The 24,151-nt window shown below is 44.6% G+C and overlaps 1 protein-coding gene across 2 annotated transcripts in view; it reads left to right on the top strand.

Annotated features, from left to right (window-relative positions):
• PITX1 (paired like homeodomain 1) overlaps positions 1 to 24,151 on the top strand; it is a 137,771-nt gene that overhangs the window by 2,612 nt on the left and 111,008 nt on the right. Inside the window, exon 2 of one of the 2 annotated variants that reach the window (XM_085617992.1) lies at positions 5,352 to 5,406. The exons of the other annotated variant lie outside the window; for it this stretch is intronic. Within the exon in view, the coding sequence (XP_085474118.1) occupies positions 5,361 to 5,406 (46 nt within the window). The 5' untranslated portion in view covers positions 5,352 to 5,360. The remainder of the gene's footprint in view (positions 1 to 5,351; positions 5,407 to 24,151) is intronic. 2 annotated transcript variants of the gene reach the window in all.

Raw genomic sequence — 24,151 nt, 5'->3', positions numbered from 1 at the left:
AGATGAGGTTGTTCTACTGTCTCACTATTATATAAGATACCGATGTACTGTATGCATACTTAATCTGTACTAGATATGTCTATATCATAGGACCCTAGCGTACTAAGTGTACATATTCTGATATTATGTTTGGGACAACTTTATTCTGTCTATATAGGAGGAAACAGCTGTACCGTGTGTGCATACAGTATAAATAAGGCAGCTGTGCTGAGAGTGCATTGAGTGTAAAGGTCAAATCCGCCGTGTGAGTATTAGCATCCTAGGGCTGCTGTACGTATCTATGCACTATGCAGAAGACGCAGCTTTACAGAGTGTTTGTATAGCACATATGGGACTGAAGTACCGTGTGCGCATATTATGCGCGAGGCACTATACTACGTGCTATACAATCCATACAAAGGGACGCTGTAGTGTGTGTGTCTGTGCGTCTGCATGTACGCGAGTTCGTCATATACGAGTGTTATGCAGTCTGCAAGTGTGTGAATATATGTATTACAGATGAGTGAACTTTAACTGTGCATACTAGTTACATGAGACAGCTGTACTGTGTATAATATCTGTTTATCTAGCTAGACATAAACACACACACATACATGAAAAAAACTATACCGTGTGTGTACTTGTGCTTACAAGGCTGGGCTGTAATATATGTTTATTATATGTAATGGACTACCGTGGGTTGTGTAGATTGTAAACGACGGTACTTTTGTACTGTGTGTTTATCATATGCAAGTCGCAGCTTTGCTCCAAGAATATTATATGCAAGAGCCTGTGAAACGGGGTGTATGTAATATTAAAAGGCCTCTGGTCCACTCTTCATATATTAAATGTAAGGGGCGGCTGGAATGTGTGTCTATATGATATATTATTTATTATATATAGGAGGCTGTATTAAATACATCGAGGCTTCTGTGAAATGTGCACATGATATAAAAATTTCCCGGTACGCCATGTCTTTATTACATACAGTATGTTTATTCTGGTGATTGCACATATGTGTGTAATATTGTGGCGGATCTGCTTGATGGTGTGTACATTGAAAGGAGGAATACTCTGTCTAGCTCTCTGTAGGCACATATCTGCTCTTCTGTGCGTGATGCAGACATACATATTTAAGAGACTTGTGTACAGTGTGTACATTATAAGGGATGGTTCACTATGCTTTAGTGCACACATGTGGGTAGCAGTGCTGCACTCTGTGCAGTTTGCAGAATGGACCTGCAGCGCTCTGTGTTTGTCACTTATAACAGCTGTGATGTGTTTACTATCTGTACCGGACTAGGTGTATGTTGTTCAGGAGAGGGCAGTTGAACTGCACCAGCTCACAGACACAACCCCCATGTGTGTGATGCCGCGTGGGTGTGTGCAACATACTCAATGGCCCTCCTGCGCTGTTCTATATGTTCTATATACATTAGTCACGCTATCCTGTGTGTAGATTATATATACAATGGCCTTGTGGGTGCACTGTGCGCAGTAGTAACGGCCCTGCTGCAATATGTGCAGATTATATATAAAATGCTTGATGTACTGTGTGTGATATCAATGGCCATGCTGCACTATTTGCAGATTATATAAAATATGTTCAGGTTATGTGTAATATGGTTGTTGCAGTGTGTGTGATATCAATGGTCATGCTGCACTATTTGCAGATTATACCAAATATGTTCAGGTTATATGTAATATGGTTGTTGCAGTGTGTGTGATATCAATGGTCATGCTGCACTATTTGCAGATTATACCAAATATGTTCAGGTTATATGTAATATGGTTGTTGCAGTGTGTGAGAGATTAATGGTCCTGCTGCACTATGTGCAGATTATATAAAATATGTTCAGGTTATATGTAATATGGTTGTTGCAGTGTGTGTGATATTAATGGTCATGCTGCACTATGTGCAGATTATATAAAATATGTTCAGGTTATATGTAATATGGTTGTTACAGTATGTGTGATATTAATGGCCCTGCTGCACTATGTGCAGATTATATAAAATATTTTCAGGTTATATGTAATATGGTTGTTACAGTATGTGTGATATTAATGGCCCTGCTGCACTATGTGCAGATTATATAAAATATGTGCAGGTTATATGTAATATGGTTGTTGCAGTGTGTGTGATATTAATGGTCATGCTGCACTATGTGCAGATTATATAAAATATGTTCAGGTTATATGTAATATGGTTGTTGCAGTGTGTGTGATATTAATGGCCATGCTGCACTATGTGCAGATTATATAAAATATGTTCAGGTTATATGTAATATGGTTGTTGCAGTGTGTGTGATATTAATGGCCATGCTGCACTATGTGCAGATTATATAAAATATGTTCAGGTTATATGTAATATGGTTGTTGCAGTGTGTGTGATATTAATGGTCATGCTGCACTATGTGCAGATTATATAAAATATGTTCAGGTTATATAGCAAAAATGGTTGTTGTGATATTAATGTATGTGATATTAATGGTCCATATATAAAATGGTTGTTGTACTATTAAAGGTCTTGCTGCACCGGTTGCAAATTATATATAATATGTTCAGGTTATATATAAAATGGTTGTTGTACTGTGTGCGATATTAATGGTCCTGGAATACTATGTGAAGATTATATATAAAATGGGTATTGCAGTGTGTGTGATATTAATAGTGTTGCTGCACTATGTGCAAATTATATCAAATATGTTCAGGTTATATAACAAAAATGGTTGTTGTACCGTGTGTGATATTATTGGTCCTGCTGCTCTATGTGAAGGTCATATATAATATGTTCAGTTTATATATAAAATGGTTGTGTACTATTAATAGTCTTGCTGCAGTATGTGCAGATTATATATAAAATGGTTGCATAGTTGTACTGTGAGTGAGTGATATAGATATAGGGGCGCACACACACATTCATCAAGAGAGAGAGAATAGTAACATATATATAAGCAACATGCTCCCAGACTGCCATCGAGGCGCTTTGGTGACGTCGTAGACCACAGGGCCAAAAGTCTAGTGTTTTGTAAATATCACAAAAAACAAAAGATGGCAGATAGGACCATATTAAACATACTACTCATCATGTATGTTTTTGTATATTACATTTTTGGGGGTTAATGCCGTTTTTACAAACGGAAATGTTTATTGAAAGCAGTAAGCGAAGTACTGGACTTTACTGTTGGTTGGCTGTAGAAAGGCAAGAGTAAATATACAATTTCGAATCTAGGATTTGGGAAAAACACTTTTTTTCTGCGGTGAAAAAGCATTCTGTGTCTAGAAGGTAGTGGTTGATCACGCAGTTTTTCTGCAATTTGCTGCCGCCACCAATATGCACTGACTGGAATTATAATGTTCAGGTTTTGTTTACCTTTCCTGAATAAAATGCGGGAAAAAACAATGAGCAGTGGTATCATTACCATAACAAAATCCTAATTTCATGAGAATTGTAAATTTGCACATTTCATAGGGACCTATTAAATATTTTCCATATATCACGGATCTCGGTGAAAGATGGGTCACCACATTTCCCCACATCTGTGAGTGTCAGATATAGATTGCTTTCTGTAGGCAGAGCAGGTATCGAGGTAGGGGTGTAATATTATATTATGTTTATTATGCAGAAAGGGGTGCTGCGTGCGTACGTTAGGAGTGTGGCCCTAGTTCTGTGCGTGTCTTTAACCTAAAGAGGACGGCCGTTCTCATGTGCACACTGTCCTCACTGGGTCTCCTGCAATGGCGGATTATGCACGGGGGTTCCGATATTATGAGGGCTGCAGAGTCTCAACCCTGACACTGAAAATACCACCCTGCGCCGAAAATGACAGCTCTGACAAGGAGCAAGCTGCGAGGCCCCCTTGTACTGTAATACAGTCGGCTCTTAAAGGGAACCCGATCCGTTTTACGGGGGTTAATCTTCCGCGGCGGCCCCACCCCGAGGCCCGGGTTTATTAGCCGCGGCTGCACCAATATAGGCCGTGAATTTACACGGGAAGGGCCGACTGCGGATTAAGATCTCAGTCAGTCGGAAATAAAGCCGGCTCCGGAGGCCGGCGTGCACCGCGGCGAGGGGGCCCCTGGCGCTGCGCGCAGCAGCCTTCGAGCTCCGAGACGGCCCGATGTCTCTCCGTACTGTGTGGCGGACCTCTCTGGGTTCACACAGACTTTTTTGTTTTTTTTGCATAGCGCGAACTCAACCCGAAGGTATTGGAGCGCTTTACATGAGCACCGTATTTACATTACATATTCAGGCACGGGGAGATTAAGTGATTTTCCCAGAATCACAAGATGTGGACACGACCTCGAGGCTCGAACTCTGGTTTCCAGCACCAAAGTCGGCAGTTTATGCCGACGCACCACATCCACTTTCATGTTTAAAAGGTCGGATACATCTGTCTGTCCCTCCCTGTACAGTACTGTGTAACCCCGTGTGCTCCTGCACAGGCCCGCGTGGCGCTAAAACTCACTGTGTGTCCGCGCGCAGCCCTGGCTAGCTTCATGAACCCTATGCAGCAGACAGGCGAGCCCCTGGCCTGGGCGCAGCGCCCTGCAGTCCCGCGCGGCTAGAGATGCCGACTTTAGGCAAATCACTTAATCTCCCCGCGCCTACCAAAAATATGAATGTGTCCTTGCATAACGTAACTGGCGCTTATGGAAGGCGATCCAATACCTTCCGGTCGAGTTCCCGCTATATAAATGTGCAAGCAAAAAAAAATACATAGGCCTGGCCAACCCCTTGAAGCTCGTCATGGTCCTGTACAGCACTGTGCAGCCTCGAGGGGTAATGTGCAGCACAGTGTAATTGTGCAGCCCCCAAGCAGCCAAGATAGCCATGCGAAGCGTGTGGATTCCCCTGTAGTCATGTGAATCTTGTACTTCCCGCATTAACATGTGCCCCCTGGAAGCCTGTACTCCCCCGCAGCCGTGCAAACCCGTGCATTTTCCCTGCAGCGCGCAGTTTCGCGAACGGAACAATGAGGTGAAGTTCAGTCCAATCTCTCCTTATTTTTTCTGTTCGCGAAACTGTGCGAAATCGAACTGGAGCGGAGGTCCTTTTGAGCCGGAAAACTATGTTCTGAACTTTAGTAACGAGAGCGAGTCCTTACAAGAGGAGACTTTTCTCACTATTTGAACTTTCAAACCGCACCAGCACCCCCCCCCCCCCCCCAACACACACACACACAACTTCACAACCCAGAGGTCACGTTTAAAGAGCGTACATTGATGGCTGAAAAATCGCTCCTCTTGACTCCCATTAAGGTCGAGACGTGTTCACGATCTTATCTGGCGGCTTTGTTGTGACGCGAATAACGAACGAAAGGTGTGTGGCAAAGTAGTGTTTAATGTCGCCTCTCTTGTGTTCTTTACAGGGCTTTGAGATGGAGCTGGGCTTGGCCAAGAGTGTGCCGTCCTACGTGGACTTAGGTAAGACAACCTTCGGAAGCTCCCGCCTTAAAACCGAGTCACTAACTGTGTGCATGGAGCAAATGAAGTGAACATTAACTAACTAGCTAGCTAGCTAGATAGATAGACAGATAGCTAGGTAGCTAGGTAGCCAGACAGACAGACTGACTGACTGACTGACAGACTGACTGACTAACTGACTGACGTGCTCGGAATTCCTGCATGTGCTGTGTTCAGAGATCAATTTTACAATATAAGTTCTCCATAAGAGTGACACGGTGTCTCTCGTTTTAAGAACGTCACAGGCTTTAGCGCTTGTACAAACACGAAGAAAACAGCGCTAGTCTTCGACAATGGCTCGCCGCCTGTTGTCAGAGATGTTTGCTAGATTGCGCGATGAAGGTGTAAGAATATACATCTCAGGGCATTCCTTCTCTCGAGGCCCTATACCGGGGTGTGCATCACTGGGGCGCGGCGAGGGCAGAGGGGAGTGTGCAGTGCAGCGACCCCTGCAAAGTGTGACCTGTGCTTTCAGGCAGAGATGCCACAAAGTATGAGCTGTACATTCAGCTAGAGATGTCGCCAAGTATGAGCTGTACATTCAGCTAGAGATGTCACAAAGTGTGACCTGTGCATTCAGGCAGAGATGTCACAAAGTATGAACTGTACATTCAGCTAGAGATGTCACAAAGTATGAGCTGTACATTCAGCTAGAGATGTCACAAAGTGGGAGCTGTGCTCAGCTAGAGACGTCAGAGAGTGTGACCTGTGCATTCATCTAGAGATATCACAAAGTATGAGCTGTACATTCAGCTAGAGATGCCATAAAGTATGAGCTGTACATTCAGCTAGAGATGTAACAAAGTGGGAGCTGTGCTCAGCTAGAGATGTCATAAAGTATGAGCTGTACATTCAGCTAGATATGTCACAAAGTATGAGCTGTACATTCAGCTAGATATGTCACAAAGTATGAGCTGTACATTCAGTTAGAGATGTCACAAAGTATGAGCTGTACATTCAGCTAGAGATGTCACAAAGTGGGTGCTGTGCTCAGCTAGAGATGTCACAAAGTATGAGCTGTACATTCAGCTAGAGATGTCACAAAGGGGGAGCTGTGCTCAGCTAAAGATGTCACAAAGTCTGAGCTGTGCATTCAGCTAAATATGTCACAAAGTGTGAGCTGTGCATTCAGCTAGATATGTCACAACGTGTGAGCTGTACATTCAGCTAGAGATGTCACAAAGTGTGAGCTGTGCTCAGCTAGAGATGTCAGAGAGTGTGACCTGTACATTCAGCTAGAGATGTCACAAAGTGTGTGCTGTGCTCAGCTAGAGATTTCACAAAGTGGGAGCTGTGCTCAGCTAGAGACATCAGAGAGTGTGACCTGTGCATTCAGCTAGACATGTCACAAAGTGGGAGCTGTGCTCAGCTAGAGATGTCACAAAGTGTGACCTGTGCATTCATCTAGAGATATCACAAAGTATGAGCTGTGCATTCAGCTTAAGATGTCACAAAGTGGGAGCTTTGCTCAGCTAGAGAAGTCAGAAAGTGTGACCTGTGCATACAGCTAGAGATGTCACAAAGTGTGAGATGTGCATTCAGCTAGAGATGTCAGAAAGTGTGAGATGTGCATTCGGCTAGAGATGTCAGAAAGTGTGAGCTGTGCTCAGCTAGAGATGTCAGAACGTGTGAGCTGTACATTCAACTAGAGATGTCACAAAGTATGAGCTGTACATTCAGCTAGAGATGTCACAAAGTGGGAGCTGTGCTCAGCTAAAGATGTCACAAAGTATGAGCTGTGCATTCAGCTAAATATGTCACAAAGTGTGAGCTGTGCATTCAGCTAGAGATTTCACAAAGTGGGAGCTGTGCTCAGCTAGAGACATCAGAGAGTGACCTGTGCATTCAGCTAGAGATGTCACAAAGTATGAGCTGTGCTCAGCTAGAGATGTCACAAAGTGTGACCTGTGCATTCATCTAGCCCCATCATAAGAGTGTTATATTTGGCATAATTGTGGCCATTCCTGACATAATAGTGCCAATGGCATAATTATGGTCATCCTTGACTATTTTAGTATTTTTGGTCTAGTTGTGGTATGCTGGCAGCCATCATAGACCTACTCTGAGCATGACTGGCCTATATATACCTATTTCTGGCATGATTGATATGTGGTCTTATCCCTGATCCTTCTGGTTTCCAGGCTTGGCACAACTGTGGCCCTAGTATAATGGTGGGCCTTACTGGCATAATCCAGGCATCCGTGGTGCTTTGGTGAACATCCATTATGATATAATGGGGTAACCCACAATTGTCCACGGACCTGGGTAACGATTGGTATAGGAAACAACGGTCCTAGACTTCTTTTAAGCTACAATTCAGTTATGAAAAACATTCATTAGTCAAAGGGCATCCGGTACATATAGAATTAGCATTGTATCATTAATGCACCACCATTGTCTTTACAATGCAAACAAGTATATCCTCAAAAGACACAAAGGCACAAAATATCGCTCCAATAGTGACTGTTTATTATTTAGTTACTTTTATAACAGATCACCATATTCAATGCTCCAAATAGTGAAAGAGGTTGCTCCAACCAAGGGGAGTGTGAAAAAGGAAAGTGCTCGTGAAGTAGGACAGATATAAAGGAGGGGAATCCAAAAGGCAAATTCAATAACCAATCAATTACACATTCTGGTATCCTTAGTAAAACTGGTCGTGGTTCATAGTGGCACCTCACGGGCTGTATTCTGACTGTACCTCACCCTAGGTTGCCTCCCCTCCCCCCGTTCTGAGGAAGACCCGCCTGCAGAGGATATAAATTACCCTCATTGCACCAGGGTCGAAACATAGACACTCTCCCCCAGTGGGCCTGTACCCGATATCATCCCAGCCCTGCCTTTTCACAGATTAATGTTCTCTGTGTCATCAGAAAATCATGAAATTAATATTTGTAAATCCATAAGAGACAGGCCTATCTGTAAAACTGGTGCCACTATGAACCACAAACAGTTTTACTAAGGATACTAGAATGTGTAATTGATTGGTTATTGAATTTGCCTTTTGGATTCCCCTCCTTTATATCTGTCCTACTTCACGAGCACTTTCCTTTTTCACACTCCCCTTGGTTGGAGCAACCTCTTTCTCTATTTGGAGCATTGAATATGGTGATCTGTTATAAAAGTAACTAAATAATAAACAGTCACTATTGGAGCGATATTTTGTGCCTTTGTGTCTTTTGAGGATATACTTGTTTGCATTGTAAAGAAAATGGTGGTACATTAATGATACAATGCTAATTCTATATGTACCGGATGCCCTTTGACTAATGAATGTTTTTCATAACTGAATTGTAGCTTAAAAGAAGTCTAGGACCGTTGTTTCCTATACCAATGGTGAGCATCCATGGCATACGACTGTAATACCTGGGAATTCAAAGTTGTCTGTCCATATGAGGTATTTGTACATGGGAGTACATGATGATAATGACAAGCTGGTGTTTTGAGACTGTGCATTTCTCAAAAACTGAAAACTGATATTTTAAAGGCAGTTTTGGTTTTCAAAAATGGGATTTCTTCTGGAAAATTGAGTTTGTTTGCCCACAGTGGAAAGTAGTATTAGATAGAAAAATGTGCATTTTCAGAAACTGGTGAATGATAATTCAAGCTGAGCTGGGGAGACGTACTGCTGTGCTCATGTCACTTGTGCCACTGGGCATGTCAAGACTTGAATGTTACTTCATAAGTCAAGGGGAGGCATTTAATAGTGAAGAACATTTACCCAGCATTTCAGCTGGTAACCGCACTTGGTATACTTGGGTGGTAACTACTGAAAATCTTTCTTTGGGTGCTCATAGTGTAGTAGTCACTATTTTACAGGTATAACATTTTCTAGTAGCTCGGGAAGACTTTCCTTGAGCAGAAGTAGCTCTCACTACAGAAAAGGTTGGAGACCCCTGATCTAGAGATATCACAAAGTATGAGCTGTGCATTCAGCTAGAGATGTCACAAAGTGGGAGCTTTGCTCAGCTAGAGAAGTCAGAGAGTGTGACCTGTGCATTCAGCTAGAGATGACAGAGAGTGTGACCTGTGCATACAGCTAGAGATGTCACAAAGTGTGAGATGTGCATTCAGCTAGAGATGTCAGAAAGTGTGAGATGTGCATTCAGCTAGAGATGTCAGAAAGTGTGAGCTGTGCATTCAGCTAGAGATGTCAGAAAGTGTGAGCTGTGCATTCAGCTAGAGATGTCAGAAAGTGTGAGCTGTGCATTCAGCTAGAGATGTCAGAAAGTGTGAGCTGTGCTCACCTAGAGATGTCAGAAAGTGTGAGATGTGCATTCAGCTAGAGATGTCAGAAAGTGTGAGCTGTGCATTCAGCTAGAGATGTCAGAAAGTGTGAGCTGTGCTCAGCTAGAGATGTCAGAAAGTGTGAGCTGTGCATTCAGCTAGAGATGTCAGAAAGTGTGAGCTGTGCTCACCTAGAGATGTCAGAAAGTGTGAGCTGTGCTCAGCTAGAGATGTCAGAAAGTGTGAGCTGTGCTCAGCTAGAGATGTCAGAAAGTGTGAGCTGTGCATTCAGCTAGAGATGTCACAAAGTGTGAGATGTGCATTCAGCTAGAGATGTCACAAAGTGTGAGATGTGCATTCAGCTAGAGATGTCAGAAAGTGTGAGCTGTACATTCAGCTAGAGATGTCACAAAGTATGAGCTGTTCATTCAGCTAGAGATGTCACAAAGTGTGAGATGTGCATTCAGCTAGAGATGTCACAAAGTGTGAGATGTGCATTCAGCTAGAGATGTCACAAAGTGTGACCTGTGCATTCAGCTAGAGATGTCACAAAGTATGAGCTGTTCATTCAGCTAGAGATGTCTGAAAGTGTGAGCTGTGCATTCAGCTAGAGATGTTACAAAGTATGAGCTGTACATTCAGCTAGAGATGTCACAACGTGTGAGATGTGCATTCAGCTAGAGATGTCAGAAAGTGTGAGCTGTGCTCAGCTAGAGATGTCAGAAAGTGTGAGCTGTGCATTCAGCTAGAGATGTCACAAAGTATGAGCTGTGCATTCAGCTAGAGATGTCACAACGTGTGATCTGTGCATTCGGCTAGTGATGTCACAAAGTGGGAGCTGTGCATTCAGATAGAGATGTCAGAGAGTGTAACCTGTGCAATCAGCTAGATATGTCACAAAGTAGGAGCTGTGTAGTCTAACATAGATGTCACAAAGTTTGAGCTGTGCATTGAGATAGGGAAGTTACAACATGTGATCTGTGCATTCGGCTGGTGTTGTCACAAAGTGGAAGCTGCGCTCAGCTAGAGACGTCAGAGTGTGGCCTGTGCATTCAGCTAGAAATGTCACACAGTGGAAGCTGTGCTCCGCTAGAGCTGTCACAATGTGGGAGCTGTGCGTTTATCTAGAGATGTCACAACGTTTGAGCTGTGCATTCAGCTAGGGATGTCACGACGTGCGAGCTGTGCATTCATCTAGAGATGTCACAACGTTTGTGCCGTGTATTCAGCTAGGGATGTCACGACATGCGAGCCGTGCATTCCCACTCTGAGATCGACCCGCTTTCAAACGAAAATAACGCGCTGTCCGGCAAACGTCGTGACATCCCTGTCACGACGTGCGAGCTGTGCATTGATCTAGAGATGTCACAACGTTTGAGCTGTGCATTCAGCTAGGGATGTCACGACGTGCGAGCTGTGCATTCATCTAGAGATGTCACAACGTTTGTGCCGTGTATTCAGCTAGGGATGTCACGACATGCGAGCCGTGCATTCCCACTCTGAGATCGACCCGCTTTCAAACGAAAATAACGCGCTGTCCGGCAAACGCCGAATAAAGCGTTGGACGTGCGTACCATTTACATAAACTGAGCTCTGGGTGAAAAACAGGCCGTGGGAGGAGGGCCCGGATTAAAATCACAGTTGAGGAACATCCCTGGACGCCTTAGTGAAAGAGAGAAACCTGGACTCCACTTATGGATACAAAAATAAAAATATAGGGTCCGCCGAAAACGGCGTCTTTCCTAAAGCTTACTTCTCGAGTGCACGCGGTAAAAACTGCAGTGAACACGGTGCCCAATGAGGGGTGCTGTTTAATTGGCTTGCCGCGTCCCTTACGTCTTTCTGCCCGTTGCCGAAGCAATCTTCTTTTTTGGATGTGGCCGTTTTCCGATGACAGCAGAGCGCATATTATAAGACATCACCTAGTGTAATGATTGGGGAGAGGGGGGTCCAGCCCCCATCTGCGCCCGGGCTGTATTTGTGTGATATACGTCTCTGAACCATGTTCACCCGAGACTCTGCCACCTCACCTGGGGCATCCCCCTCTAACGAGGCTTGCTGCTATGCTTTGTAAATATGTATAGCACCTTCGCAGCATGTTTACGACATCGAAGCTGTAGTATATAGCTTTAAGATGTATAAGAGTCATACAGTTCTAGATTGTAGAATGTATTGTGTGTGTGAGTTCTGTAGTAAGACAGTTCTGCTGTGGAGACTGTCAGCGTTGGTGGTGTTATTCCCGTGTGCGGGGGGCTGTAATAAAGAACTCATCTTATACCATACTTCTTGAGTTGGACTTCATTTATGAGTATACTACAGTATACTACATTGAATTGGCGACGAGGATGCTCAGCCCCCTGCCAACGTTTGGAACGAGTTCGTGATTTCAGACTCAATTTGGGAAATTTATGGATTATACGACGAAAGGAATCACAACGGAAGTTACAACTTGTGCGTGAGTCCAATTGCGCTTGCTAGCAATCCGTGAGATAGTTTTCTTTTTGTTTGTTTATCCATTTAGTCAACCCTGCCAACGCTAGTGCTGCGTATATTTGAAAGTGCGGCAGTTATTTTCAGACTTCATTATTGCTTACCTCGCGCGAGTGACGACGTCCATTCTTCAGCGCGTAAGCTTGCTTTGAAAGACGCTTCTAGCTGGTGGCAGAGCAACGCGCAATACGTCAGTCTACGTGTGTTACGAGGTCACGCAACGTGACCCTGGCGGCCATCTTGGTTATCTGATCAGTGCTAGAAATGCAATACAAGTGAAGCATTTCGATCGGAACATCGTTTCAGACAGTTTTCAGTTCAAGAAATTTACCGTTTTGCATAGAAATTCCTCCATTACCATTTTATTATTTGCCATACTTATTTATAGTAGACATTTAAAGTTAAGTGAACATGGATGGTGAATCTAGCACAGTCTCCACTGCAAGCAAGAACTCACAAAGTACAAATGTCAGCATAACTCTCAGCAATCCAAAAGAATTCTTAGTTAATCCTGGAGAACCCGTTATTAAATGGCAAGAATGGAAAGAGTATTTCATTAATTACATTGCTACCTTGGAGGATAATGGTAGTATTATGTCTCCTGAAAGGAAAAAAAGAATTTTAATGCATTGTTTAGGACCTGAAGGTCTCAGGGTATATAATCAGATGCAGAAAAATGAGAGGAGCGCAGATGTTGACGTGTTCAAGTGCGCAATTGCTGATCTTGATGAGCATTACTCACCTATTGTGTGTGCGGCAGTATCTAGACGCACATTTTATAAACGGAAACAGGAGACTAATGAATCAATCGAAGATTATGTCTCCGCTTTAAAGAATCTTGCCATAAAGTGCAAATTTGGGGCTTTACATGACGACATGATTAGAGACCAAATAGTCATGTGTACAAAGAATAAAAGTATCCAAGACAAACTCTGGATTGAAGGTGACTCTAGCCTTAAAGACATCATTACATTAGTTAAGAAGGCGGAATTGTCAGAAAGGTGTGCTAAAGCTGTTTCTCATTCAACTGAGACAGTCACTGTTAATAAAGTTACTGACACCAGAAAAGACAAAAGTGTTACGTACAAACAATCTAAATCGTATCAAAGCAATTGGAAACCACCTTACACCAAGAAAGAGGAAAATTCTTCTTCTCAGTCCGGCTTTGTATGTTACAGATGCGGAAGTACTGCGCATACTGCGAGATTTGAAAAATGTCCTGCTAAATCTACAAAATGTTCTGTATGCGGAATCGTGGGACATTTTTCTAAAGTTTGTAGAAGGAAGCGTTATAAAAAATCACATGTAAGTTGCATCACTAACAGCAATTCAGATTTGTCAGACAACAATGAAGATGAAGACTCTCCAGAGAACTCGAGTATTTCCAGCGGCATTACAAAACATGTTGTGGTCAATATTACGAGCAATGATAGCAACAAACCTTTATGTATGATTTCCTTTGGAGGTGTGGTGTTACAGGTTGCAGCGGACTCTGGGTCTCCTTTCACTATCATTGCTAAATCAGTTTGGAATGACAAATTTGTTAATGCCATTGGTCCACAATTGCAACCCACTGATGTGAATCCAGAAAGTTTCACGGGGCAAAAAATTGATATGTTGGGTTTCAGATCTTTAATTTTTGAGTTCAAGGGTAGAAGAGCACTATGTAAATTGTATGTAGCTCAAGATGGGCCTTCAGTTTTAGGTTGGAGAGACCAACGTTCTTTAAGTATCATTTTGAATCCGAATAGTCCTGAGCAAGTGCTTGTCATGTGTGAAGCGGAGAATACTAAGAAATGGGTTTTAGAAGAGTTTCCAAAATTGTTTAGTGGCAACATTGGAAACCTTAAAGGTTTTTCGCACCAAATTTTGACCAAACCCAATGCAGTTCCTAGAGTTCATAAAGTACGACACATTCCATTAATTGTTCGAGATGAGGTTAAAAATGAATTAAAGAAATTATTAGATGCAAATATTATTGAACCAATTGAGGCATCTGAATGGATTTCTCCCATAGTGATTGCTAGACGGTCTAATGGGAAAATTCGCATGTGCATAGATTTGAGATATTTGAATGAGAATATAATTGTTGATCAGTTTCCTCTCCCGAGAATCGATGAAATGCTTGCACTCACCAAAGGGGCTAAATGGTTTTCAACAATTGATTTGTCATGTGCATATCATCAAGTTTCGTTACATCCATTGAGTAAACACCTTACAGCCTTTTGTACCCCTTTTGGTTGTTACCAATTTCGTCGCATGCCATTTGGGTTAGCATCCGCGGCTGCGGTATTTCAAAGGCTTATGTACGAACTTCTGGGTGATATGCAAGGTATAATTTTCTTTCAGGACGATATTCTTATAATGGGTCCTAATAAGAAGGTTCATGATGAGCGTTTAAGGAAAGTCATGAATATCTTACAAAATAAAGGGGTTACGGCGGAGCTTTCAAAATGTAAATTTGCAGAAAATAGTGTAACTTACCTAGGCCATGAAGTAAGTTCTTTAGGTATTAGACCCAAGGCCAGCTTAGTAAGAGCCATTAAAGATGCTCCCCCTCCCAAATCTAAAGAAGACCTTAGATCCTTTTTGGGACTAGCAGAGTTTTACTCTAAATTTGTGGACAAGTTTTCAGAAAAAACTTGTGTAATGAGATCTCTTCTCAAAAATAAGGCACAATTTATTTGGTGTAATTCATGTCAAAAGTCTTTTGAAGAAATAAAAAAAGCTGTAGCGCAAGCACCTAGTCTCCAAGGATTTGACCCTGGTGCACGAACTATTGTCACCACTGATGCCAGTAGCAAGGGGTTAGGGAGTGTGCTTACACAATTGGGTGAGAATAATGCAGAAGTTATTATTGCCTTTGCTTCAAGATCCCTTACCCCTACTGAGGAACGTTATTCAGTTGTTGAAAGAGAGACCCTGGCTTGTGTGTGGGCCCTAGAACATTTTAGAAAATTTCTTTGGGGTAGGAAGTTTATTTTACGGTGTGATCATAAGCCTTTGACTAAGTTACTAACCACTGAAGGGTTAACCAGTGCCACAGCCAGGATAGCGAGGTTATCAATGAGATTGCAAGATTTCATGTACGAGGTGCAATACGTTCCTGGGGCTAAAAATTTTACTGCAGATTTTTTGAGTCGCATGTCTTTACCTTTAGTTGAGCTCGATATGAATCCTTGGAATGAATTCTCAGTAGCTCACATTTCGTCAAAAGTCCAGTGCAGTTTTAGTAAAGAGGAATGGCTTGAAGCAGAGAATTCAGATCAAATTCTACTTGTTCTTAAACAATTAATTATGAAAGGATGGAATGGAATTGATAAAAAATTTGTGAATGATGACTTGCGTGGTTTTTGGGAAGTTCGGAATGAACTGAGTCTTTCAGACGAGTTTGTTTTACGGGGTGACAAAATTGTACCACCGAAAAACTTAAGGAATAAAATAATTAGTTTAGGCCACGAGGGGCATTCAGGAATCACTCGCACCAAATTGCGTCTAAAAGAACTGTATTGGTGGCCTAAGATTGACTTAGATGTAGAAAGGTGTGTAAGATCGTGTGTTAAGTGCGAAGTTTCGGATAAAACATTGAAAACTTTCAATCCACCTTTAGCTTCTCCTAGTTGCCCCAATTTTCCTTGGGAAGTTGTAGCTATTGACTGCATGGGACCAATTTGTTGGCATGATAATTCGCAGAAATACATTTTGGTACTCGTCGATACCTTTTCACGATGGTTAGAAATGTGTGTTGTGGATACCATCGCTACCAAAACAGTGATAACATTCTTAGATGATATCTTTTTAAGAGAAGGTTTCCCTAAGTTTATTTTATCTGATAATGGTGTACAGTTCAAATCCTGTGAGATGAAAAATTATCTGAGTGCTTCTGGGGTTCAACAGAGATTCACAGCATTATATCATCCTAGTGGCAATGGTATTGTTGAGAGAGCTAACCGCAGTATTAAGGGTGTCATACAACTTGCTAACAAAGGTGACCTATCTTGGGAAGAAGAATTAAAAAAACTCCTTTGGGCCTATAGAAGTACTATTCATGGTACTACTGGTAAAAGTCCTTTTTCCTTAATGAGAGGGAGGATTCCCCATTCAAAGATTAATCCAGGATGGTTGAATAAAAGTGGGATGGTTTTGTGTGATATTCCTGTTGTAAGAGAGAATATCAAAGATTCTCAAATGAGAAACAAGTCCTATTATGATTTAAAACATGGTACTAAACAAGTTAATTTACAGAGTGGTCAATGGGTTAGAATTAAAAGTGCTAGGAAAGTGTCTAAGACTGAAAGCAAGTTTAGTGAGCCCAAATTGGTTGTCAAAGTTATGAATAACACAGCTTTACTTCAAAATGGTGAGGTTTGGCATTGTAGTCGTCTGGCACCAGTTTCATATAGTTCTGAATCTGAAGAGCGGAACAAATGCAAGAATTTTTGGTGGCTAGATACATGTAAATTGTCACAACATATTGATGATTCTAATCCAAATGATGAAAATGTTAATCAAAGGATATCTTCTGATGTTAATTTGGAGGTTTCACAAGATTGTAGTGTTGTTCCAGATAGTGTTCCTGTTCCAGAGGTTCCATGTGATGAAAATGTTTCTCTGGGGGGCAATCATCAAAATGTTCAGGATCCTGTTTTACCACAAGTGTCTTGCGATGAAAACATTGTTAAAACGTCTAGTGGTAGAATTGTCAAGAAACCAAAATTGCTAGAAATTTTTGATTGTACTTAATAATATGTAGATTTTAAGTTACATTTATTTATTTATTTATTCATTTTTTTTTTTTTTTTTTTTTTGTTTTCATTAAAGAAGGGGGATTGTGTAGTATATAGCTTTAAGATGTATAAGAGTCATACAGTTCTAGATTGTAGAATGTATTGTGTGTGTGAGTTCTGTAGTAAGACAGTTCTGCTGTGGAGACTGTCAGCGTTGGTGGTGTTATTCCCGTGTGCGGGGGGCTGTAATAAAGAACTCATCTTATACCATACTTCTTGAGTTGGACTTCATTTATGAGTATACTACAGTATACTACAGAAGCGCTTTCAGAATCTGGACGCCGACACAAGCAGGATATTTTGTGTGTTCTTCCTTGTAACCTGCCCAAATAACGCTTGCTGATCATGAGAGAACCGGAGAATAATTCATTTTAAAGTCTCATATTCAGCTAGTGCTTACAGAGGATCTATACAATAAGCAGGCCAGGCTGGCTTTTTAGTGTGGTTTGCTTGTCAAGTTTGAGCTTCTATAACATTACAGAATCAAGGTAGTCTGGGTGCTGGACTGAGCGAAAATGGAAGCAGAAAGGCAAGACCGGCCTTAGGGCAGTGCGACTGGTGCGGCCGCACTGGGCGCTGACCTGTGTAAGGGGGGGGGGGGCGCCGAACTCAGGAGGGGCGCTGTATTTAGCTGCAACTTATTATTGGAGAGATGAGGGGCCCTTTTGGTCGGTGGTAGTTTGAGAATCTGAGGAGGTGGTCATGAGGTGTGGGGGCGCCAAGAATGATTGTCGCACAGGGCGCCACCAGCGCTAAAGCCGGCCCTGCAGAAAGGGAAGGAAAACGACAGGTCTATAGCGAGAAAAGCAGAACGTCAGCGAGATTTACGAACTGGACAATTGGATATATGTGATGTACATGTAAATCAAATCACGGTATAGCCTTTACTCCTTTACAACCCAGCCACGGGCCTGATGTTTCTGCGTGTCTATCTCACTGTGTCGAGTATGTATATATATACATATATATATAAATATATATATACACACACACACCTATATAGACATATATATACATATATACACACACACACATATAGATATACACAGACACACACATATATATACACACACAAACACATATAGATATACACACACACATAAATATACCTATATATACACACACACATATATATATAAATCAGTAGTGGTCCGTGGAGAGAGTTTGGTGGGGCAGGGAGGCGGGGCGGGGGAGGGGCAGAGTGGGGAAATGTAAACACCGGAATATGAATGAACGGAGGTAAGTACACATTTAAATTAATAAAACGAATTTCGTTGTGCGCGCTGCATCTTGCGATGCAGCACCGGCAAAGGAATTTGTTTTATTAATTTAAATGTGTACTTACCTCCGTTCAACCATATTCCGGTGTTTACATTTCCTCCCCCGCCCCACCTCACTGCCTCACCGAACTCCCTCTACGAGCCGCTACTGATATATTTAGAGATATATATATATATATCTACGGTAGTATTATGTGAAATCAAAATGCAGTGCTTTAAATGCCAATATTTCAGAGTTATCAGTGGAATACTTTCCATCTTTCTCTGAAATGATTCAAAATGGCAGCCTCTGCCGGGCTTGACCTCTATCCATTGTTTAATGAGTGACCTCTTCATGAAATGAAAGCAAAACAGAACCTTTTTGGAATCAATTTGCAATCATTGCCATATAAAAATTGCAGGAGAAGCTGCAAACTTCTCTGGGCTTAACCACTGCTCTTTTTGTCATTGGTTATTACAGAAAGGAAAGACTGTTTTGTATGAAACTCTGTAGTCCTAATTATATATAATTAATAGGCTTTCATTTTTTACTGCCTACAATCAGACTATAGGCCACTATTTTGCTTAATATTGTCAATAAAAATTCCCTGTTTTAAAAATATTTTTTCATGTTAATTACACCAAAATAAACATGTAATATAAAAATTACATAATGGGTAGCTTGTGTAACATTTTTCTATGCTGCCATATTGGCTTTCTGGCGACATCTACAAACGACATATGACATCACCAGAACTCATTAATACCAATATAGGCCAATATTTCACAGTCCCTGTTATATATCCTCTCTGGTGGGGGGTTGAGTGAGTGGGGCTGTGGGAGTGTATATATAGAGAGCTGGCAGTAGCTTTAGATTGAGGAATAAAACGTATTTGAGGTACAATTTCTGCCCATAGAGAGTCACAGAAACAAATGTGCCTGTTTTCATGAATGTGATGCAAATATGCTTGTTGGTGCGGAGGAAGGAGCAGACGCCAGCGGGTTTACAGAGAGGAACGCACCTGATGAGTGGGTGACTACAGGGGTTCCTGAGCCCTTCCCCCATGGGCCCCAGCTGACCATATATCAGGGTACCTAGGGGCCTAATATCTGAAAGGGTCGACAAAGGTCAGCCCTACACTGATAAGAAAAGTGGCACACACGTGGGCGTTTGCCACGCAGGGATCCTGTGTTTCTGTCCTGAAGAAGGCCACAGACTTGCATGAGCATCCAGGCAGAAACATGTTGACATATAAGTGGTGATAGGGTACCAGTTCCCCCTTTCCCCACATTATTTTTTAATTCCAAGTGGTATTCAGTGTAAATATAAGGGTCAGTTTGGGGAGTCCTATGATTAAGCATGACACCTGGTGGTGTGTGAGGAATCCCTTCACATTTTTGTGTATGTCCAAAAATAGGCTGCTCTGCAGTGGAGCACTGATTGGTATACAAAAATAAATTGAATCTCAGGTGGCTCAGTTGTGTTAAAATGATTGTGACTGGAGGCCAGCTCGCCCTTGAGGCCCTATTGCCTCTGGTTCCCTACCATGCATAGAAACCAGGGTTTTTGTGGTTTGATGCAAATATGCAAGACACCGACGTGTGGTTTTTTGTTTTGTTTTCTGCTGCCTACTGCTTAGATTTATCGCACAAACTGTCGGGTGAGGAAGCTGCTAGGAAAGGAAACGACCTCTGCCCCAGGAGGCTGAATTTTCTGGAACGCTTCCCTCAGGTGGGGCAGTGGTAGCTCTCAGGGGAGGAGGGGGCTGCCCCAGTCAGAGCCCTACTTCCCTTAGTAGCTGCGCGGCTCCATGGAAGTGCTCTCTCGGAGGGCGTGGGTTTGATTACCGGGGTAGGGGAAGACCACACGGCATCCCCGGCAGCCCCTAAGCCCTGGGGGCCGTTTGTTACTGTCGGGCCTTAAGCCCTCGCTCTTTATCCAGTCTTTGACTCTGGGCTCGTGCTGGGCCGAGTCTACCCGCCTTGTGCTTGGAGGGAGGGCTGGGCAAGAGCTCGATCCATTGTGGGGCTGCGGGAACAGTGCGTCCCGGTATGTGAATCTGAAGTAAAACGGAGGCCGAGCCCGTCACCTCGCCTGACAGCCTCTCAGGCGGGAGTGTGCAGAGTCAGTCACGTCGTCCGACAGCCTCTCGGGTGGGGTTGGGCAGAGTCAGTCACCTCTCTGACAGCATCTCAGTCGAAAGTGTGCAGAGCCAGTCACCTCGCCTGACAGCCTCTCAGGCGGGAGTGTGCAGAGTCAGTCACGTCGTCCGACAGCTTCTCGGGTGGGGTTGGGCAGAGTCAGTCACCTCTCTGACAGCATCTCAGTCGAAAGTGTGCAGAGCCAGTCACCTCGCCTGACAGCCTCTCAGGCGGGAGTGTGCAGAGTCAGTCACGTCGTCCGACAGCCTCTCGGGTGGGGTTGGGCAGAGTCAGTCACCTCTCTGACAGCATCTCAGTCGGAAGTGTGCAGAGCCAGTCACCTCATTTGAAAGCCTCCCAGGCAGGAGTGGGCAGTCACTTCATTTGACAGCCTCTCTCTGGCAGAAGTGGGCAGTCAGGCAGCTCTCTAACAGCCTCTCAGGCGGGAGTGTGCAGAGCCAGTCACCACATCTGATAGCCACTTCATTTGACAGCCTCTCTCTGGCAGAAGTGGGCAGAGTCAGTCGCCTCGTCTGACAGCCTCTCAGGCCGGAGTGGGCAGAGTCAGACCCACCATGGAAGTTTGTGACTGACCCTAGCCCTGCTAGGTCTTCTCAGAGACACACAGGCCTCTTGTGACATGTCCCTGGTTTCCCAGAGGCCTGTTCCCAACAACGCACGCACAAAAGGCATTTCCAGAAACGCCCAACCGCCAATGAGATGCGCTTTTACAGGCAGCGCGCCTAATCGTGCGTCTGCGCTTTCCCCCAGATGATAGGGCGGGGAGGGGGCTGTGGGGGTGATGGGTGGGTGGGGTGCGCCATGCCGTAGGTGGTCCCAGACCCTTCTTTCACTAGACTGGGATTTCAGGTTTCAAGCTCTCCACTTCACTAAGAGGCTTAGCCCTGGAATGTCACGTGAATGAGCGCTGGGCCCTGGAGGCAACTCCACTTTAATTCTTAAAGTAAATTGCCTGTTTTCTCCTAAAAGGAGTGCACAAAATGGCAAAAGTCAGCCCACACAAACAGGGCTCCAGAAAGTGGCAATGCAGGGACTGGCTGGGAGGCTGTGTAATGTCCCCCAATCCGAGGTGACGGCAAAATAATGGAGGGAGTCTGGGGTGGGCGTGGCTAGGGGGTGGCATGCTGCGCATTTCGCCGCAGACCCCTGGCTTCCAACAGAGCCTGTCCTCAGCAACGGGCGGAAAGTTCACGTCAGGTGGCCGTAAACAAGCGCGACTCCGAGTAAAGAGACACTCGGCGTCTATATTAAACTGTAGCCAGACACAGGGGTGGCTGTTTGTGTGTTTGTGCGAGTGTGTGCGTCTGTGCGTGAGTGGGTGCGCCTGTGCGTGGCCGTCTGTGTCCTTTGGATATCACCTTGCGCTAAAAGTGTGCATTACCTTGCTGTGCTGTTACCTAGTGTTGTGGGAGGCTGTATTTTGTTGTCCTGCCTTAGGTGGGTCTGTGCGTTGTGCTATTGTATTGTGTTGTGTGGTGTCAGTCAATAGGCTTGAAGTGATAATATATACCATATATCAGAATTAATAAAAATCCTACAATGTCACAGCTACCAATTACCAAAAATTGGCCTGATAATGATGTTGACACCTCTTTACCCCTTAAATACCGAAATCAAGCGAAGGCAATGCCTTTTAATGAGCATAATCCTCTGAAATGAAATGAAAAACAACAAAGAAGCGAACCTTAAAGGGGGGATTTCAGCGGCCCTGGTCTGCCCGACGGGTAAATTACAAAGGTCATCTGACCAGCCTTCAGACAGGCCTGTGTTATGACACTCACAATTGTCTATTTCCAACCGCTAGATTGCAAGATTGAAAAGTGCTTCCAACTCCTTTCCGGCAATTATCTCGGCGGAGACCCTCGCCCGTGCAGGGAAGGGGCTTGCTTCGGGGTACGGGAGATATGAGTGCAGTGTAAGCCCCTGCGGGCTCTGAGCTGCACGGCTCTGCTCGCCACCGCACTGCCGCCATTGCTCTGCAGTGTACCGCCTTCTGAGGCACTATACTGTTCTCGGTGGCACTCGAACGCTGCACTATTCTGCGGACCGGGGCACTGTATGGCTCTCCGCGCACTTTGCCATCGAGCAGCACTATACCGCACTCTGCTGCACTATTTTGCTTCACCTTCACATTATAATACTTGTTGTGCACACTATGCTGCTCTCAGTGGCACCAATCTACTCTGTGCAGTTCTCTGCACCTTCGCTGCTCTATCCTGGCCTCAGAAGCACTGGGCAGCATCCAAGTATCTGAATCTACACTACTCTACACCGCTCTCTACAGCACATTCCTACATGCAATTACTGTCTGCTGAACTTTGCTGCACTTTACTGCAATCTTCGGCACTTTACTGCTCTGTGGCACTCAGCTGAATTCAGCACCACCCGGCCGCGCTCTGCTCCTTGCCACCTTTTACTGCTGTCCTCGGCGCTCGGGTGTCACAAACTACACTCCGCCTACACAGTGCACTGTAGGGCTCACACTGAGCACCTGCACTCAGCTGCACCCACCTACAAGTAGCTGCGCCGTCTTCCACCCACCTACAATCAGAGGCACCCATCTACACGTAGCTGCACCGTCCTGCACCCACCTGCTCTCAGTTGCACCCACCTACACCTGGCTGCACTCGTAGCTGCACTCACCTACACGTAGCTGCACCATCCTGAACCGACCTACACTCAGAGGTACCCACCCACACTCAGCTGCACCCACCTACACTCGCATCCACCGTCCTCCACTCTCCTCCACTGATCTGCACCGTGCTGCACCCACCAACATTCAGCTGCACCCACCTACACTCAGCTCAACCCACCTACACTCCAGCCGTGGCCTGTGGAGGGAGTTCCGTGGGGCAGAAAGGCGGGACGGGGAGTACTAAAAACCGGAATATGGATAATTGGAGGTAAGTAAACAATTAAATAAATAAAACTAATTTTGTTGCGCGCCCTGCATCTCAAAATGCGATGCCGCATGCTACGAAATTCGCTTTATTTATTTAATTGTTTACTTACCTCCAATTATCCATATTCCGGATTTAGTACCTGCCCCTCCCCGCCTTTCTGCCCCACGGAACTCCCTCCACGGGCCGCGGCTGCTACACTCACATCCTCCGTCCTCCACTCATCTGCACCGTCCTGCACCCACCAACACTCAACTGCACCCACCTACATTCAGCTGCACTTACCTGCACTAAGCTTCACCATCCTGCACCCAGTCTTACCCAGCTACACCGGCTGCATCTTCCTGCTTCCAGCTTGTCCCTGCAGCTGTCTTTGCGCTCTGCAGCGCCTTGCAGCCCCTGCCCTGTGTGCATCAGGTTGCATCCTTGTCTGCGCGCTCTGCAGCGCCTTGCAGCCCCTGCCCTGTGTGCATCAGGTTGCATCCTTGTCTGCGCGCTCTGCAGCGCCTTGCAGCCCCTGCCCTGTGTGCATCAGGTTGCATCCTTGTCTGTGCGTTCTGCAGCGCCTTGCAGCCCCTGCCCTGTGTGCATCAGGTTGCATCCTTGTCTGCGCGCTCTGCAGCGCCTTGCAGCCCCTGCCCTGTGTGCATCAGGTTGCATCCTTGTCTGCGCGCTCTGCAGCGCCTTGCAGCCCCTGCCCTGTGTGCATTAGGTTGCATCCTTGTCTGTGCGCTCTGCAGCGCCTTGTAGCCCCCTGCACTGTGTGCATCAGGTTGCATCCTTGTCTGTGCGCTCTGCAGCGCCTTGCAGCCCCCTGCCCTGTGTGCATCAGGTTGCATCCTTGTCTGTGCGCTCTGCAGCGCCTTGCAGCCCCCTGCCC

This window comes from Triturus cristatus, chromosome 7, assembly GCF_964204655.1.
Source record: "Triturus cristatus chromosome 7, aTriCri1.1, whole genome shotgun sequence".
NCBI lineage: Eukaryota > Metazoa > Chordata > Amphibia > Caudata > Salamandridae > Triturus > Triturus cristatus.
This window is presented reverse-complemented; position numbering and strand designations above follow the sequence as displayed.